At 39.6% G+C, this 20356-nt stretch overlaps 2 protein-coding genes across 10 annotated transcripts in view; one reads left to right on the forward strand and one right to left on the reverse strand.

The window, feature by feature from the left end:
* Window positions 1-18776, forward strand: part of lsp1a (lymphocyte specific protein 1 a) — a 335791-nt gene extending 317015 nt beyond the window's left edge. For all 6 annotated transcript variants that reach the window (XM_043705980.2, XM_043705981.2, XM_043705982.2 and 3 more), the window contains one exon: window positions 15286-18776. In XM_043705980.2, coding sequence (XP_043561915.2) covers window positions 15286-15317 — 32 coding nt within the window. In that variant the 3' untranslated portion in view covers window positions 15318-18776. The remainder of the gene's footprint in view (window positions 1-15285) is intronic.
* The window catches only part of prr33 (proline rich 33), a 41115-nt gene continuing 27369 nt past the window's right edge, over window positions 6611-20356 (reverse strand). For all 4 annotated transcript variants that reach the window (XM_087996598.1, XM_087996596.1, XM_087996597.1 and 1 more), the window contains one exon: window positions 6611-8841. In XM_087996598.1, the coding sequence (XP_087852724.1) occupies window positions 6802-8841 (2040 nt within the window). In that variant the 3' untranslated portion in view covers window positions 6611-6801. The remainder of the gene's footprint in view (window positions 8842-20356) is intronic.

The raw sequence follows: 20356 nt of genomic DNA on the forward strand, positions 1-20356 counted from the left end.
GAACAGAACCACAACAAGTTGGAGCACACCGTCAACTATTTTTGGAATGCTGCTGCAAAGACACTTTTTGCCCATGAATTGGACTAGAGCTGCCTGCTTGCTTTTGTTTTTAGAGCTTACTCACTTACACCTACCTAGATGCATCACAGCACCCTTGCCGTGCCACCGATATTGCCTCTCTTCTGCACAGTGTGTAGCCACGGTGATATTCCACACACAGCAATAGGTGTGCCGACACTGATTGCAGAAGTCACATCTGTGCATGAATCTCCGAGGTCTGCACAGAAGAAAAATAATTAGGGGGTTGCTACTTGTCATTTGTTTCCTTGCCTTCCTTTTGACACTTGACCTCTCAGTCAGTGCTAACAGCCACACAGTACTTTTGACTTGGCTTGCCCTTTAGTGCAGACACATGGTTGTCGGCAGTCAAGAAGGTGAACATCTTGCCAAACAGCATTGTGAGATGTCATCTCACACCAGTACCACGTGCCAGCATCATGTGGGGCAAACAGACTGCATGTGCTTCAAGCAAATGGTTATGCTTCAAAGTCTAAGGGGACTGTCTACAGTCAGGAGACCTCAAGATGGTGAGTCAAGACAGACTCTGCTACAGGCCCACAGGCCTGGGCACAGTCATTAAAATGCTCTGGTCAGAATAGTCTTCTCACAGGTGGTGAGGAGCAGAATGTCAGACACCCCACCACCATGGAATCTAAGAGAAATATTTGCTTCAGCTGCAAAGGCCACAAAATGACAAATTCATCAGTGAAAAGCAAAAGATACTAATAATTATTAGCCCACAAATCAAAGTCAGCATCATGCATTTACTACTGTGCTCAAAATCTAACTGAAGCAATAGACAGCTATTTATATATAGCTCATTCCCGATGAAGGGCTTTTGCCTGAAATGTCGATTCTCCTGCTCCTCGGATACTGCCTGACCTGCTGTGCTTTTTCAGCACCACACTCTTGACTCTAATCTCCAGCATCTACAGTCCTCACTTTCGCCTAGCTATTTATAGACAAGTCAAGCTCCTATTACATTCATTTTGAGTTTCCAAGTCAGAGCAAGGGGTATGATCTTTTCTTATTTCGAGCTCACTGTTAATTCTGTATAACAGCACAGTACCTGCGTGCATTTGACGTGTGTAATTTGATCATGAGAGATCTATTTAAAATACTATAAACTGTAGAACTAATTCTTTGTTCTTTTCGATAACCTATATATGGGATATTTGATAGAACATTTACCAAAACTTCCAAAGATTGTCCTTGAAAACCAAATGTTAAGTTGTAATTTTTTTACAGTACCTTGTAGATAAAAAATTATATCCTAATTACTGAATATAAAATTATAGCATTGAAATCCAACTGAATGTTAAGATACTGTGAAATTAAGTTATGTGCTTTGCAATAATGGCTACCCATGTACTTCACCTAATCAAATTTAAATGTAATAACCCTCTTATATATAGCAGTTAGAGGTATTTCCTGTGAACACAACTGTACTGTTCCACCACACGATAGGTTTCCACATTTCCAACCACTAATGCAGAGATCATTGCTGCTTTCTTCAAAAGATTAGATATATCTTTAAACAGAGAAAGATATATGACGATGGGAAGAGAAGGGAATAGTAGCATTAATTTTGGATAGCTCCAGTAACAACCTATTGCAAAAGCTCAAGTGATGTCCTTCCATGCTACAAACGGTTTTGTCTCTGTTTGAGAGTTACCAGACTTGCCATGCTGCGGAAGCAAGGCTGTTGTTTCACCTGCTATGGTGGAAAGTAATGGAGCAGAACTGGTAAATGTACGGCATTGTCAGGATGGGAGCGGGTTGTGTTTTCATGCTATACATATCTAAAAAGTACATGGTTACTGTATGACAGTTGATGGCTACCATTGCCCTTCTGTTGCTACAAATATTTCTAAACTGTAATATTACTTATTGGCTTCCATGAATATGTACAACCTTATGGAAAAATATCCATCAAGCTATCCTGTTTCAACAAAATATACAGTGAGTTAGATGGCGTTAACCGAGTTCCTCTAAAATGAAGTCATGACCATTCAGTGATATGAATTGACAGCCAGTAAAAGGAAAAGAAAACCAATACAGCAAGTCAATATGAGTTTAGTGTGCTGAAAATGAAATACCTGTGGAATTTTGAAAAGCATACTGGCTGTTTCAATGATCTACAATACCCTATCCAGCAGTGCTTGACACAGGGTTTTAGATCATAGAAACCCTACAGTGTGGAAGCAGGCCATTTGGCACAACAAGTCCACACTGACCCTCCAAAGAATATCCACCCAGACCCATTCCCCTACCCTTTTACTCTAGATTTTCCCTAACTAATGCACTTAATCTACACACCCTTGAAAACTATGGGCAATTTAACATGGCCAATTCACCTCACCTGTACATCTTTGATTGTGGGAGGAAACCCATGCGGACGTGGGGAGAATGTGCAAACTCCACACAGACAGTTACCCAAGGCTGGACTCGAACCCAGGTCCTTGGCGCTGTGAGGCAGCTGTGCTAACAACTGAGCCACCGTGTTTTGTGCCTTATTCGTAACTTAAATGCTGCAAGTTGGGATATGCTTCTTATTCAAAATGTTTTCTTTCTTTTTGTAATGCTAAGTAAAAAAGAAAGTCAAAAAATAAATAAGTAGCAGGAATTATCAAGCCCAAACTCAAAAGCACTAATTGTAGGTCAAAAAAATGAATAAATTCCAATGTTGTGGCCATAGAAAAAATAAGTTTGCAATGGAGAAGAGTTGGACCAAAGCAAGTGGAAATAAAATTCAGTGGTTAGATTAGATTAGTTACAGTGTAGAAATAGGCCCTTCGGCCCAACAAGTCCACACCGACTCGCCGAAGCGCAACCCACCCAGACCCATTCCCCTACATTTACCCCTTCACCTAACACTACGGGCATGGCCTATTCACCTAACCTGCACACTTTTTTTGGATTGTGGGAGGAAACCGGACCACCTGGAGGAAACGCACACAGTCACAGGGAGAATGTGCAAACTCCACACAGTCAGTCGCCTGAGGCGGGAATTGAACCCAGGTCTCTGGCGCTGTGAGGCAGCAGTGCTAACCACTGTGTCACCGTGCCGCCCACACGGCATGTGATACAAAGCATGATGATATTTTGAGGTATTTAAGCTGTACCTCAGCACTCATAAAAAGAGTACAAAGGAAGCAAAGATTTGATGCTGCAATTTATGCAAAAGGAAATTAGAAAAATGTGTAGGTATAAGTCAAGTTAGTGTGATCATTTATTCTATTGTAAATCCAACCTAAAACAAAGTTTAAAAAAAACACAAAAAGGCTTGCATGTTATAGTTGGTTATGCACTAACTTCCTTTGGTGTTTAAGAAAATGTCTTTTTTTCTTAGATAATGTTGCTGGTCACACACCGTTTTCATTTCTAGAATCTCATAACATGTTCTCTGTAATTTTCCATCGATAATTAGCAGGGTTGTCAACAACTTAGACTGGCCAGTGTTTCATTGTTTAACCCTGCACTCATTGACTAAACAAGCAGCATAAATGTTTTTAGTTGTATCCCTCACCACTGTTTGAACAAAAGCAAATATTGAGGCCACGTGACTCTGAGAAGGGAAAGAGGAAAGGAACTAGGTAGACAGATGAGATACAATCAAAGTAGTGTTTGAGAAACACTTTTCTCAAAACAAGCCCAACCAGTTTAGATTTTGTGACAAGGATGTCCACAGTATCAATAAATTTGTGACAATATCACTACTCACAAAAACACACTGTATTAAGAATTTCTCGGCATGCTGACTGTCAAGTTATTAGAAATGAATTTGTGAATGTTTTAAATAAAGCAAAGCAAACATGCTTAAGGTTATGTCAGAAACAACAAATGATAAAATTCTTCACAAAAATGTTTTTGATGTTGCTATGTGCAATGACTAAAGCAGTTATTACCCCCTCCTGTTGGTTACCAATTCCACTAAATCACCAAACCAACTTAAAGAGAAGTACAGAATACTTCCATTTGGTTCCAGCAGTTGCTTATTTATCACTTGATGTGATAGGCTTTACATTGAGGATGAAAAGAAAAAGTGAGTGCTGGGCATCTGAAAAAAAAAGTTCCAATTATGAAAAGATAGCTTAATGTTTTGATTGAAGACGATTCATCTGCACAAATAACTCTTGCGTCTGATGGAAATATTTCGTCAATATCCAATCCACTTTCTCAGCAGATGGACTTGTACATTTCCACTCATTTCTGTTTTGTATCTTTTCTGTAATTTCTGTGTAACTGTATAACATAATCAAAGAAAGTTGGTACATAACTGAAAAATTCAGACACCGGAGTGAGTTTGAAATTTTTGGAGGAAATGTAAAGTGGACAATATCAGATTCACAATGGGGAAGCATGTCCAATCTTCCCTCAAGTAAAATCTCTTCAGTTCAGATAGCATCCTTGTTAACCACCGCATCCACATCTTGGATTTTCTTGTCTATCAAAGTCAACACCAATGAAAATCAGTAAGAGCCTATAATGGGTGGCCAATCAAATGTCATATACCTTAACCTTGCTGACAAATACTACAAGTTAAATTGTATACAGTTCCAGTTGTCATATTACAGGAATGGTGCAGTTGCATTGAAGAGGGAATGGAGGTGATTTACAGGGATATTAGCTGGACTGGAGAATTTTAGTTAAGAGAAAAATTGTGCAATAGAAGCAGTTTGAGGCCATAGAAATTTCCATGTGCTGAGAATTTAAACGCAGTCAGAATTATGAAAGGAATGCTTACTGTTACATGTTTTCTGACAGTGCTTGAAAATGTCACTTTGTGTAAGTCAGAAAACCTGTAATTTCCAAACTATCTCATCTTTTTCTTTCAGGATACATTTTAAGCCTTTCCTAAATCTGTTTATGTTGTGATGTTCATGGATACAAGGTCATCTGAGATTGATGATTTCAGACCCATGTGTAAGGGCCTCCAACATAATTTCTAAGCAGTCTTAGAAAGTGAGCAGCTTCACATCACTAAAACCTCTAACAGAACTTGGGAAAAATGTCAGTTATTCAGTCAAAGAACTGTTCAAGATTTACAGCACAGAACAAGGCCATACAGCCCACCATGTGTGTACCAGTTAAACTGTGCTATTTCCTCTATAAAACTCTATAACTCTCTGCCTCTTCCATCCTGCCAGACATTCCTCAAAAATTGCTTATATGCCCTAATGTCCCTTTATCTAGCTACTTAAATTCTGTTTGGCCATCTCCATTTCAAGTGCTTTGGGACATTAATTACTATATTACAGTTGTTGTAGAAATGGAAATTGGAATTAATGTTCATAGAAACCCATAAATGGATACTATTAGTACCAACTGAATAAGAGCAATCCATCCTGATTCTTCTTTCCAGTTTTTGGGTTGCAGTCAGTATCGAAGCCCATCTTATATGCAGTTAAGGTTCCTGCTTTTATAACCCTTTTAGGAATTGGGTTCCAGACCCCTACCACCCCCAACTTTCTCTGACAATTCTCCTCTAATCCTTCTACTAATTGCATTACGTCTGTGTTCTTGTTTATTGACTTCTCAGCTTAGGAAAATAAAGTTTCCCTATTCACTCTTCTCAGGCCCTCCTATAATACTATACACCTCGATTAAATCTCCCCGATCCACCTCTGTTCCAACCCGGCCATACACTCCTTGCGGCTAAACATCTCCAGTCCGTGTAACATTCTCATAAATTATTTCCACAGTGTTTCTCGTGTAATTAAATAATTTGATGGTCAGAGCTGTATGCAGCTATGCAGCACTCTAACTGTGACTTATCTAGTGAATATATAATTAGCCAAAAGAGGGATTTTATTATGCACCTTAGGAGCAGGTGGAACTTGAAATGTCGACCTCCTGGCTCAGAGGTAGGGACAGTACTGCTGCACCACAGGAGCCATCCCATAATCTCCATCTCGTTCGATAGTCTACATCTTATCTAATAAGAGAAAATATCTTCAATGCTTTCTTAATCACTCACTTAGCCTGGTACCTCAAGTTGTGGACATGCACTGTAAAGGCCTCTCTCTTCCTCTATGCTCCTTGGTACCAAGAAATCACATGTTCATGCCAAAGTTCACTTCCTGGATAAAACCATTGGCTCTTGTTGGTACAGGACCATTGAGTTCAACTGAGCATTCAGTACCCATTTTATTTTGAATTAGAGTGAAAAAAAAACATGAAAATGAAATCAAAGATTTTTGTTTTGTAAACCCTCAGTTATGGAGTTCAAAGTAATGCTATACTGAAAGGCCCTGTGCTACCTGGCACATATTATAGATCATGCTCTACAATACGCACCATACTTGGCAAACTTCCTATGCCAAGGAATGTTTGTCACGCTAATGCCTTGCTTTTAATGTCCTCCTTCATGTCAGCTTTGAATCTTCATATCATGGCTTACCTTGTCTTTTTCAATCAATCAGTTTGCCAGTTCTTTTCAATCTTCTTTTTAAGAAATCAGGATACATTCACATACAAATCAAGCCACTAATGTGCAATACACTCATTCATGGATTATAACAAGCTAAACATTGTTCAAAACAGCAGAACCTGTTTGAAATTTACATTTTATTACATTCAGTAACACTGTGTGTAAGAATTTAACATTTCTTGAAAAAGTTCACTATTGGCAGCAAACATGCTACTCTCTATAAGTGTAATTCCCTTTCCGGCATCAGTGCAATGGCAACTGATCTACACCACTGGATGCCGGTTGCTGACTTATTTTGTTAAGCATGTTCAGCTTATTTCCTTTTGTTGTGTTGGCCAACCTTTTGCAGTCCGATTGAAGTCTTTAAGTTCTTCATCATCAATTCCTTTGCGATGCAGCCCTGATTCAATCAAAGTGGTGCTAATCTTCTTCAAAGGCCTTTCAGCTGCTTCCTTTAACTTCCTGGCATCAAATCGAGGTCTAAAGAGCAGAAGGGGCAGGCGGCTACTAAATACTGGAGTTGCTTGTTGCATTTGCTTGGAGTTGTCCAAATTTGACTCCTGTTCACTTTGCTTGCGCTGTTGGGCAGCAAACATTTGAAATAACACAGCATCCCACATCTTGTTAGCTCGTGACACTTTTGCCTTTTTTGATTCTTGTTTCTTGGCCTCTGATTCATCTTGGTTCTGTTCTTGTGTCCCGGCCTCTGGCAGATTGGGTTCTGGCTCTGGGAATTTTGGTGGCTCCTCTTCCACTATCATATGTTTTTTGAGACGGGTCCAACCACTGATCTTACTCTTCAGAGGTTTAACACGCTCCGGAGAATTCAGCTGAGGTTCTGCTTTAGAAAGTACCTTAGCTCCTTTGTGAGTCATTGTCTCAGCAGCAATGTCTGTTGGACTGGATTTGGTTTCTGCTTTGGTTTTCTGTGTGGGCATGTCCATCTGTTGAATTTCTATTTTAATGGCACCAATGCCAACTGTGAGATCATCAGTTCCAATGGCTGAAGTATTGGCAGCCTTTTCAGTAAGATTTTCTTGAGTCCCCTCATTTTGAAGAATGTTTGCTCCCAGTGGGTCATATTTGTCTCTTGATCTTGTAGCTTCATGCGTGGGAGTCCTTGCTCTTGGGGCTTCATAGGTTGGAGTCTTTGTTGCTGGGAGTTCGTAGATTGGAGTCCTTGCTGTTGGGGGTTCATAGGTTGGCGTCCTTCCTCTTGAGGCTTCGTAGGTTGGAGTCCTTGCTCTTGAGGCTTCGTAGGTTGGAGACCTTCCTCTTGCAGCTTCGTAGGTTGGAGTCCTTGTTACTGGAGATTCACAGATTGGAGTCCTTGCTCTTGACGTGTCGTAGGTTGGAGTCCTTGCTCTTGACATGTCGTAGGTTGGAGTCCTTGCTCTTGAGACATCGTAGGTTGGAGTCATTGTTGCTGGGCCTTCGTAGATTGGTGTCTTTGCTGCTGGGCCTTCGTAGATTGGAGTCTTTCCTCGCGGAGCTTCGTAAGTGGGAGTACATGCTTGCAGAGAGTTGAGAAAGCTTTCCTGTTCAACTTCATTGATGACCATCTTTGCTGTGTAAGTTTCAACCCCCGTGACTACAGTGTTGGCTACATTAATATTGGGGCCATTGGCACCAAAAGTATCAGTGACGTGAAGTTCAGGAACTTCAGGTCCTTTAAATGCATTAGATGCAGTTGTGGAAATATTTGCTGTGGTGACCTCAGTGGTAGACCAAGATCTTGGTGTATAAATGCTCGGAGAAAACCGTGGTGGTACTGAGAATTTGGGCAATTCTTGGGGTTTGATACCTGGTTGGAAAGTTGGAATGGTGAATATCTTTGCAGGGACAATAGGTGGTGGCAGTTTTGCTTGTACTTGATTCTGATTTTCAGCAGGCGACTGTGGGGTACTGATTTCTATTTTAGGGAGGAGCTCAATTTTCCCCTTGTAGAAGGATTTATGTGCAGGATATGGACTTGCGACATGAGCATAGGTTACTATTGTGGGACCTTGTCTATAAGGTGGAAAAGATGAACTTGGTATTCTTGGAGTCAGAAGAGATCGTGGAGATCGAGAGTGATGTTCATAGTATTCTAGGTCAGGACTAGCTTCATTAACAGGAGACAAACTAGATCGAAAAGGCTTAGGTAAGTAAGAGTGAAACTTATCTGATGTATCCATAGCCTGCAAATATGTTTGTGCAGCCTTACGCTTCGCAGCCCTCTTCAAGATCTTTTGTAACTTGATATTGTCCTTGTCAGGCTTTGGTGCCAGAGGAGGTGGCTTTGGGTTAGGTGATACATAGTGACTGGTAGCTGGTAGAGTTGTTACAGCCATTAGCATTTTAATTCCCTGAAATGAAATGAAATGAAAACTTCAATTCCTTTGGTGATTTTATGTTCCTAAGCAAACTTGTTGAAAAAGCACTTTTAATTCAGTTCAACTTCTTTAGTAACGAAAGAGCCTGATTTCAGAACGGAACCTCTCTAATAACTCATTCTAACTGAATGGTCAAACAGGCTTTATAAGCAAAATGACCTGTTCCAGTTTCTTTGTTCCTTAATTTTGTTACTGCAGGAAGGTATACCGGTCTTTTAGGTTCAGGGATGGACTTGCAGCACATGCTTGGTAGTTTTGCAAATTCAGCAGGAGTTCAGATCCACAAAACACCTGTATAGGTTATGAATGTGTTCTGTGTCCAAAATCCCCTGTATACTATTCTGTAAGGATCTTAAAGGGATGAATCTGAAATCAGGCCCTAGTGATTTATGGCAATCACTCACTTTCCATAAATATAATTAACTATAGTTGTGGAATAGTTCTCATCTTAGTTATCATGGCTAATAAAGACAATATCTCATTATTAGACTGTAGAGAAAGATACAGCACAATGAGAAAAGACTAAAGCAATGGGATTAATTTTGAATACCATTCTTAAAATAACCAGCCAAAGCTTTATGGACTGAGTGGCCTTGTTTCTATTCTGTAAACTTAATTGAATCAACTTCTATGGTTATCATTGGTTCTGCTGTGAAAACGTATCCAAACATTTTTCTCCCAATAGTCAACATGCTCTCTCGTCAACCCAGAATGTACAGTGAAGACATGATACTAGGAGGTGGGGTAGCATCTTTTCTTTAAAATGGAAAATAAATGGCTCTCTTTTTGCTAAAAATAATGTTTGATTAGTGTATAATGAAACACCATGGGGAAACTTAAACATGACTACTTCCAGAGGGAGAAAGCGTTTTAAATGGTGCAGCTGCTTAACTCAACTGTAGCCCTTCTAGATGTACTGTCTAATGGTTAACAGTTGTTGAGTCATATTTTAGAGCATGGCAACTGCCTGTTACAGACTTAATTTGTTCAATGGGCGGTATGTGTGTAAAGCGAGCTGTGAGCAAGAAGGATCATTACTTCTAACTTTATAATAATTGAGAGGGCTAGACCTGGCCAGCCTGCAGCGTCAGCCATTCTATCCCCCTTCAGCAGTAACCATCCCCCTCTGCCTGACAGCTCAACCAGAATCAGATACTGTGACACTATGTTCCCCATGAAAGTAGCCCAGACTGCAAGTCAGCAATCTGCAATCTTTTTAACTTAGATAGAAGCTGCATTAGCTTACTGATCATTAGTGCAGTAAATTTTTCTTGATGGGAATTCTATAATGACCAGGCCTAAGCTGATGTATAGTGTCCAACGTTAGACACCTAGATTTATGAACAAGTGATGCTGGGATTTGCCATAATGTTAAAACAGGTAAAGAACTTAACCTATATGGCAAAATGAAGAAGCTAGGAATTTTCTCTTTGGACCAGAGATGGTCATGGGGGATTTCAATCAATATATTCAAGGTTACATGAGAGATTTTCCCCAAATAAATAATGATAAACTACTTCCACCAGCAGGAGAGTCAGGAAGCAAAGGATGTAAACTTATGATAATTGGCAAAAGAACAAAAGGATAAATGAGTTTGTTTTTTTTTAAACACAGCAAGTCATTGTCAGATTCAATAAGTAACTTTCAAAGATTTATTGGCTATTTCATTATTAAGGAAATCTTTGCAGAACTGTAAGAAAATAGGAATAAACAGTTAGGTTTTGTTTAGAAGTGCTGACACAGCCACATCAGTGCTTTAAGTAAAATGCTTTCAAACCATCACCATACAGAGAGCTACTGTTCTTGATTGACAACATAGAAAGAAAGCTTTGCATTTGTAACACTTTGCATCACATCTCAAAAATGCATCATGTAACTAATAGGATCTACACCCTTGCAAATGAACAGCAAAACATTTTATTGAAAATAACTATTTATAGAGGATGGCAACACAGGACACCTTAGTCAGCGTTCCACCGGTTCCATGTGATCTGATATCACATGACATAGCTCCTTATACTCAGTAGCCTTGGATTATAGTACAATGTCCTTATTCTGTATCTATGCTCAAGTTTTTTCATGGTACCCTTTCTGGGCCATAAATATTGAATTGTAAGAGAATTAACAGTTATTCCATTACTTCTACATCCCTACCCTCCTGTCACTCAGTGCTCACGGTGGCTCAGCGGTTAGCACTACAGCCTCATAGCACCAGGGACCCAGGTTCGATTCCAGCCTCAGGTGACTGTGCAAACTCCACATAGACATTCTCCCCGTGTCTACGTGGGTTTCCTCCGGGTGCTCCGGTTTCCACCCACAGTCACAAAGATGTGCAGGTCAGGTGAATTGACCATTCTAAATTGCCCATAGTGTTAGGTGCATTAGTCAGAGAGAAATGGGTCTGGGAGGTTACTCTTCGGAGGGTTGGTGCGGACTTGTTGGGCCAAAGGGCCTGTTTCCACACTGTAGGGAATGTAATCTAATCCCATTGTTCTCTTAAAGGGGCGGCACAATGGCTCAGTGGTTAGAACTGCTGCCTCACAGCACCATGGACCCAGGTTCGATTCCAGCCTCGAGTGACTGTCTGTGTGGAGTTTGCATGTTCTCCCCATGTCTGCGTGGGTTTCCTCCAGGTGCTCTGGTTTCCTCCCACAGTCCAAAGATGTGCACATCAGGTGAATTGACCATGATAAATTGTCCATAGTGCTAGGTGCATTAGTCAGAGGGAAATGGGTCTGGATGGGTTTCTCTTCAGATGGTCGGTGTGGACTTGTTGGACCAAAGGGCTTGTTTCTACACTGTAGAATCTAATCTAAATATCACTTTTGGCGGCATGGTGGCTCAGTGGTTAGCACTGCTGCCTCACAGCGCCAGGGCACCGGGTTCAGTTCCAGTCTTCGGTGACTGTGTGGAGTTTGCACATTCTCCCTGTGTCTGCATGGGTTTCCTCCAGGCACTCCGGTTTCCTCCCACAGTCCAAAGATATGCACATCAGGTGAATTGGCCATGCTAAATTGTCCGTAGTGTCAGGTGCATTAGGCAGGGGTAAATATAGGGTCGGGGTGAGTTACTCTTGAGCCAAAGGGCCTGTTTCCATACTGTAAGGAATCTAATCCAATCTTCACCCCCACCCCAGACTGACCACAAGTCCCTTTTGCTTGAGGCTTTAATCTCCATCAGCATTCTTAGCTCGCCTGGAGGATGTGTGGGATGAATGTGCTTTTTTGTAATTTTCTTGGAAGGCCAACACATCAGCCAAATGAAATGACAGCTTCTGACAGTAGTTAGTTCATCGGCTGTGAGGTTTCCGAGCACTTGACTATAGCAGCAGTGAAGACCAAACTAAAATAAAACTATTTCATGGGAGAAGATTCCAGGAATCAAAAGATCACAAGCCCCTTAAGAAGGAAGAGAAGGACTGGAATTCTCACTTTCTCTTCTGTATTGTTATCTGACATAGGGTTGAATCTAATGGGGGACAAGAAGAATGGAGGGGTTTTTTGGAGGCAAGGAAATGAAGCTGTTGAGCTACAGATAATGGCATCTTGGGGATTTCATGAGACTGTACCTGCATCAATAACAGAAGGAACTGCTGGAGCAGGATTTATAGGAAATTCCTGTGAAGTACACTGTCTGCAGACTTTCTTGAAAGATTCACCTTATTCTGCAGGTTATTTCTGTTATTAACAAGGGCCTCTTCTTTGATAATCATCTGTGAGCATGAACAAAGATCTTTGTTCAGTGTCTCTCTGGGATTTCTTTCTGAAACAGGAGGTAATGGCTCATCAACAGCAGCCAAAAGTTTTCCATGCTTTGTAATCTTGGAACTTTGAACATATGCCAAACATCAATATGTCTCTTTGCTGTGACAAATGTGTTAAAATGCTGGCATATCTGCTTATCTTTTTGACTTTGCAAGGCTTAGTTGTGCTGTGTGTCCATGAATAGCTGGACTTCTTTGTTGTTTCTTTGAGGTGATTAAATTTTGGCAATTTTTGCTGAGTTTTTCTCTGTTCAAGTTCACATTGATGCTTCACCATCCAGTATTCTGCATCTCTATAAGATGCATCTTTGGTGCAGCACATGTTGGTTAAAATTTGCTAATGTTTTTATGGCTTACTGATGGGTTTCCAATACAAACTTCGGTTATCTTTTATACAAATGATCAATTTCTGCATGTTACATGTTGCCATAATGTCCTTTGAGCTTAAGGATCTCGTTTTCTCTGGTTACTTGGAAGTGTATCAGCTCTTGATGGGTTATTTCCAAGGATTGAAGTTTTTCTCATTCTGTCAACTTTGTATTGATGATGATGGTAAGAATGTGCTCTATGCAACTGGTTTCTAATAGTGCAAGAGAGATATCATCTACCCTGCCTGAGACTTAACTGGCCTTGAATCTCTTGAGCTCTGAGACCTCTTTTCTTTGTGATTGAAGATATGTTTCCAAGTCTAAAATTTGACATATGTCAGATTTTGTAGTCCCTTTGCTGACTGTATGGGTTTCTGAAGCTTCACTTATTTTCCTTAGTGTTTCAGCTAATGAAAGATCCTGATACTGTTTCTCTGTCATGGTGCAGTGCTGTACACAATTTTATCATCTTAATGAAAGGACAATTCTCCAGAAAAGAGAGAGTTGGGGTTTTCAGAAACAGTACCTGCAGTGTCCAAAGATCCAGGAAGGTCCAAAGTCCGAGCTGCATTAATGAAATGACCTGAGGATATCTGTGTTGATATGCTGGGAAAGCAAACCAAGGCCTGAAATGTCCATCTGGTGGCTGGTCTTCTGTTCCTTTGACACATTTTCTTTCTCCCCTGCCATTTTAAATTTCTTGTTTTTGGAAAAATAAGACTGAGCAGTCTGATCCACCTTCTTGCAATATGAGAAATGTGACTATAGAGGAGGAGGAATACAGATGCACCAAGCCAAGGTTTACATCTTTAAACTCACTGTGAGAAGAGTATTTCAGGCTACAAAGGCAGCTTTACTTAATAAAGAATCTCAATGATTAGGAATGATGTACAATACCCCTAATCACTTTGCTGTAGTGAAGTGGTTCTTGTGGTTAAATGGAAACTTTTGGTGTCAACTATGGTGTAAGCAACCATATGAATGGAATGCATCAGTCTGGGTACTCAATTTAAACTTGATTTTCTTATCCTTTATCATAATCTCTACTAATCTGCATAGCAGAATTTATCCTGCAGGTCTGTGCCATCAGGGAAATCAATTTGGACATGTGCACGCCACAAAGATTATTTCTGTTCCTCTGTAACATCTACTGCAGGAACACCTGCAAACTGCTGTAGAACTTGTTTAATTCTCTACTGCTACTGCCGTTACTCACTCCTCCCACTTGCACTCCTTAATAAAACAGGTCAAGTTGGGTTCTCCCAGGTAACATTCCTTTGTGGCATGATCCACACCCTGTTTCCTTATGTGCTTGTCATCGGTGGGCTTTCTGGGTTCTCTAGTCTTCCCCATTACACTTTTGATTTCTTGCAACATTTTGCAGACTGCTTCTTGCTGTTCTGTTCTGCTTATTCTGCCACGGATATTCTTCTGTGATTTCTTCAGCTTCTGTGCAATCATACCCTTTTGTATATTTATGTATCTAGATGAGTCTGGAGGTCTGTCACTTGCACCAACCCCCGCTGAGGTTTTCTTCAGATATCTCCCCAATTAACCCCCTCCCCAGCCCACTCCAGCTCACAACTCCCACCGGCACAACACCCCCATCACAGAGTTCAGATCACTGTATAACCTTGAGGTATATCTTTAACACTGTACCATGGTTACAGTTGTCCCTTACTGCAGGTTTTCTCCACTTCCACTGTTTTTACCACTACTGCCACTATGTATAAACGTCAGGCCTAGATTGCTGTGTGACCGCCACAATGTTTTATTAAATATAACTATTCTCAGAAGATGGTAAGCAAGGATATCTTATTTGGAGCACTACAGGTCCAGGCTGCGGTTGAATGTAATGTGATGGTCACTATTACATAACCCCTTTTGCATTATTCAGTAACTATATTTAGAATAAAAGTGTAATGCATTGCACTGTATACATTTAATGCTTTTGAGATATAGCAACTGTTATCCAAGCCAAAGTGGCAGCTGTGCCTGCAGTGAAAAATCTTACACACTTCAGTAAGATTAGTTACCACTTCATTTGTTCGGAGTTATTTATTTGAGTTAACTGAACATGTGAGCAAGTGCTCTCACTACTGCAGATGGTTATGATATGTTGTTGGAACGGAATAAAAGACACGTTACTTTGTAGCTGGCCACATTATACTTGGCTGGGAAGATTTATGTTGACTTTGGATGTCAAAATATTTGGGGGGTGGGAAAGACCAAAAACTTAACATTTGCAATACATAATTAATTTCCCTTTCTTTCTTTCATTCTTAGCTGAAGTTGAACATTTTATTGAAGAACATTGAAGAACTGGAGCCAAGATATGGACCGAAAGCTGTCAAGCTTATTCATTTTATATTTTTTTGTTTATCTATAAACCAGTTATTCTTATATCATTACTGTATTCCTTTCTCTCTGATACTGCAGTAGTTTAGTCAGTATATGTACTTGAAGAATAAAACACATTCTCTGAAAGATTGTATAAGACCAATGTCAAAGACAGTCAGAATAATCCTAGTTCAATAGACCCCTCTTATTCTAATTCAGTGCAATTAAGGCTCCCTCTCTGAGAAACTAGGGGCATTGTTTTCCTACAGATATCAGCCTCAGGTTAGTATCTGTTTGTTATTTGATTGGGGAGGACAGGATAGGGAGGATTGTTGTGTGGGTAAGAAAGTCTAACCAATACATCAGTTGCTGCCCTGTCACATTAGAATTCGATAAAGACTCAAAATCTTTAATGTCGTCAGGGATACCAATAAACAGTTGAGTTTGTTTTGACATTATGTTTAAATGACTTTGTATTGGGAACTTTTTAAACTGGCTTCACATGAGCCACAATATTAATGCAATGGATGCAAAGCTTGAGTAGCTTGGATTAACTCCTTCTCACTTCCTTACTCTAATGCAAATTGGATAATTTCACACCCAACCAAGTTTGCATCAGTACAAATTGTCAAGGGCAACTGGTTTACCAGCATCAGAAGATCCATGAAAGCCACAACCTAACTTCAGTTCTCTGTAATTCATTACATGAAAACCGTGGTTGAACAATAAACATTTACGATAGTTCAGTGGTCCAGAGTATTCTCCAATTTGCATATTTTTTAGATAATTGTTTTAGCATATTTGTTACCCTTTAACCTTTTTTTAAAAATTGGTATTAAATATATTTAGCTTTTAGCAAATGATACTCCTGGGTCATTACGGCACAGGAGGAGATTATTTACTGCGTTGAGTCTGTGCTGTGTGTAATGTCCTGGATAAAATAGGAGAAATCAAATTGAATGTAAGCAAAGCGAAAACAAAGTAACGAAAGCAATATTCGAAGTGGACATTCAAAACAAGCGTCTGAAGTACTTCTAAGAGAATCAAATAGAAATGGTTCACACGAGTTCCAATTATCGACCCGAATGATCCCAAGAGATTCCCGAGGTTGATGAAAGGATTTGGTCTAATTTGGAAAATACCGGCACATGCTGTGAAATAGGGCTGGCATTTAAAAATTTACATTACCAGGATGGAATAATATGTACATATGGGGAAAAAAGTAAAAATTGTAAATTCATATAATATTTACAAGATCTGATTCATAGTTTTGGTCATCTGTCTTTGGCATTGTTTTATTCTCCATTTTTAAAATATAAATTGTATTTCAATAAATAGCACGCTGCACCAATTATAACTCTTTATACCATAGTTTTCATTGGGAAATGGTTTTGAATTGTATCAATATTGTATTCTGTAATTTAGTTGTGAAATTGCCTACATTGAAGAGAAGATTATCTTGTTTGAATGAGGAAAGCCACTCCCCTTATCCCAGCTCACCTGGATAAAAAGAGATGTTTACCATAATCGAATCAATGTGTCTCTTCTGTGCTTCAGTGGCTTTATTCTATACCACTGTAAATGAAAATCTATTCCATGTATTGGTTACTGTCCCTGTGAAAAATATACTTTTATGTCTTAAGTGTGCTTTTAATTAACGTGAATCCCTGCTATCTTTGTCCTGTCACAGCCTAACTTGAACTATTGTTCTTGACATAACATTCTGTGTCAATTTATTAACAAACAACTTTTTGTCCGAGTCTCTTCCTTGTAACCTTTTTTTTAGGGCTGAATAGCTCCTGAATTTCCTGTCTTTTGTCATAACAGTTTCCGGCTGCATTGTCTTAGGAATTGCTTGATGCTTGTAAAATGTTTATCCTGTAATCAATGAGCAATGCTGTAATAGCAATATATGTCAATCCTGTAATCCCATGTCACTTTAAAAAGTTGCCAACTCGTTGATGACTTATCGAAATAGAGAGCCATATATCTAAGTTTGTGATTACACTTGGGTGGTATAGTAAGTAATGCAGAATGACGTAGAAAGTTGCCAAAGAGGAATATTAATAGATTAAGCATAGTCAAAGTGAGTGGGTTTAAAAAAAAGGCCAATGATGAGTTGGCCTTTATTTCAAGGGTAAAAACAATGACTGCAGATGCTGGAAACCAGATTCTGGATTAGTGGTGCTGGAAGAGCACAGCAGTTCAGGCAGCATCCGAGGAGCAATAAAATCAGGAATAAATGAAGGGCTTTTGCCCGAAACGTCGATTTTACTGCTCCTCGGATGCTGCCTGAACTGCTGTGCTCTTCCAGCACCACTAATCCAGAACTTTATTTCAAGGGGACTGGAATATAAAAGTTTAGGAGTTGCACACAGTTAGAAAAAGCTTTGGCTAGATATTGTCTGGAATGCTATACTCGGTTCCAAGCATTGCAAGTAAGAAATGATTGACTGGCTTTGGAGGGAATGCAATGCTGAATCACTTTAATTATACCTCTGATAAAGATGTTAAATTATGAGGACAGGTCGTGTGGATGAGACATGTAATTTGGGAATATAGAAAATTAGGGAATGATCTAATTAACTGGCTTATGATGATATCTATCCTGTCAAGAGAATTATATCCTTTTGTGCAGGAGTTCAAAACAAGGAAGCATAGTTTAAAATCAAAGCTAGGCTGTTTATGAATGATAACATAAAGCATTTTGTCACACAAATGCTCATGAAAGTCTGGAACACACTCCTTGAAAAATGTGTTTATACTCAGTCAGTTTGGTTTAGTGAGGGAATTAAGGGGATAGGAAGTGGGGGGTCAGGGAGGAATTTGTTTGCATAATTGCTGTGCAGACTTGTTAGTTCTCCAGAGACAAGCAGTGTTGTCTGCATGGTGCCCTTCATTGATATCATGTCTCTGGGAAATTAATGTAAGACTGCCTAAAAGACACTATCCAAACTAATTTTTGTCCATGGACTAAAGGTAAGTAAATGGAATTCGGATGCAGATCAGCCATAATTGGATTCAATGGTAAGGCAAGCATGATTAGCTGAATGGACAACTCCTGTTTCTGTTAGTCTATAAGTGATGTCTTCATTCTAACTCCACTTCTTTGTGTGACACGATCAGATTTGGCTCTGATGTCCACATTGTTAAGTTGCTTGCTCATGCTGACTGTTCAGTAGGACATGAGGAGATGTTCCAGGATAACTAGAAGATATGCAGTGATACACCAGTCAGTGTCTTTGGTAAGAAACGCAAGAGAAATATTACTTTAAAAATATCTGGAGATTTGCTGCTTTAACATTTAATTGCAGTGCAGTATTCTGTTTAATGCAACTGAGCTTATATTGTTTACTACAATCATGCACAAAAATAAGATTTGGAAAAGAAATTAGATTTACAATAATTGTTTTTTTAATTAAATGTTTGACCTACTACTCTCTAGTTCTGTTCTCTCCTTATTTACAATCAAACCATCTCACCTTACACTAAAAGGAATTTGCACAAGAGTGTATATTAGATACTTGAATCACACATCTCGCAGATGAACAGATGGCATCTACTTGGTAGACAGGGCTGGATTTTATGCCTACAAATCTCGTGGGCTGTCCCCTCTGTATGAATGTGATGATGAGTCAGCAAAATTATTGGGTCATCACATTACAAGAGGCTAGTGGGCACAGAAATCAGGAAAACTGTCCAATGTTTTAAATTTTCAGACTAACAAAGTGTTGAGCTTGTTTATGATCCAATCATCTGCAATTTATGTTGTTCATTATTTTTTTTCACATTTTGGATGGGAGAAATTTGGAGCAGATCTAATAGGCAGGCAGAAAGGAAGACTAGGCCTGCTATGGGGAACACTGCTGAATGGAGCCGCAGACTCCATTGGTGAAGGTAGCAGCACTGATGTGCTGAAAGAAAACAAAGAACTGTAGATACTGAAGGGATTTGAAATAATAACAGAATTTGTTGGGAGAAACTCAGATCAGGCAGCATCTGTGGAGAGAAAACAGTTAATGTTTCGAGTCCAGTGACTCTTCTTCAGAACCTGGACTTGAAATATTAATTCATTTTTCTCCAACGACGCTGCCTGAGCACATGTATGTATTTTTTAAATCTCATGTTTAAACATTTTGGGGCCTGTCATAAAAAAGTTAAGAAAGATTCAGTGAATCTGTGGCTTTTACATTTCTTTTCACAATTAACTTACTGTTTCCGACATTTCCTTCTGTTGCATGACACCCTGACCTACAACCTGACCAGGGCCAGAGCCCCATTTCCTCCTCTAATTGGCATCTCTCCATTAGAATGGCCACTAATTGACCTTTTGACACTTAACTAAATAAACTGAGACAGCTGGGGCAAGGATAAGCCAAGCACTGAATTCTGTTCTGCTTCATCACCTCTCAGAAACATCCAGGCCATTGTAAATAGGAGACATCACTGAAAGTACAGAGATTAGACTATATCCTGGAATTTTTCTCAAAGATATGCAAATGATGGTTAACTGTGCATTCATAATGGCCAGTTTGGATACTTGGCTGGTGATAAATGATTTTGCAAAGACTTTTTTTAACACCCCTGAGTGTACAATAATCTGTTTGATTTCTGATATTAGAGTGACACCTTGTGGCCTTGCTTTATTCTGTACAGCAAACAAGACACTTTGGCATTGCAACGGGGAAATAAGAAGAAACTCCAGTGTTAGTTCATTAGTAGAATTGCACATTTGCTGCTGTGATTCCCATAACATTCGGAGGGGTAATTTCAGGCAGCGACCTTTATAACTGACGATTGAATACAGTGATAGTAATTTGCCACACAGATGGAGGCTGTTTTATCTGTCATGCCTGTACAGGTTCTTTGAAGGAACAGTCATGCTTTGTCTCATATCTAATTTGTCCAATAGGGACATTTGTTAGCAAGAGAAAACTGAGAATCTGGCTACTAATTCCTAGTGTGAGAAATTGGAGATTAACTCTGTTAACTCAGCATTAATGGGAATAAAATTTGA

This window comes from Chiloscyllium plagiosum, unplaced genomic scaffold, assembly GCF_037043375.1.
Source record: "Chiloscyllium plagiosum isolate Xiang-an unplaced genomic scaffold, Cpla_swu_hap1 HiC_scaffold_18, whole genome shotgun sequence".
Taxonomy (NCBI): domain Eukaryota; kingdom Metazoa; phylum Chordata; class Chondrichthyes; order Orectolobiformes; family Hemiscylliidae; genus Chiloscyllium; species Chiloscyllium plagiosum.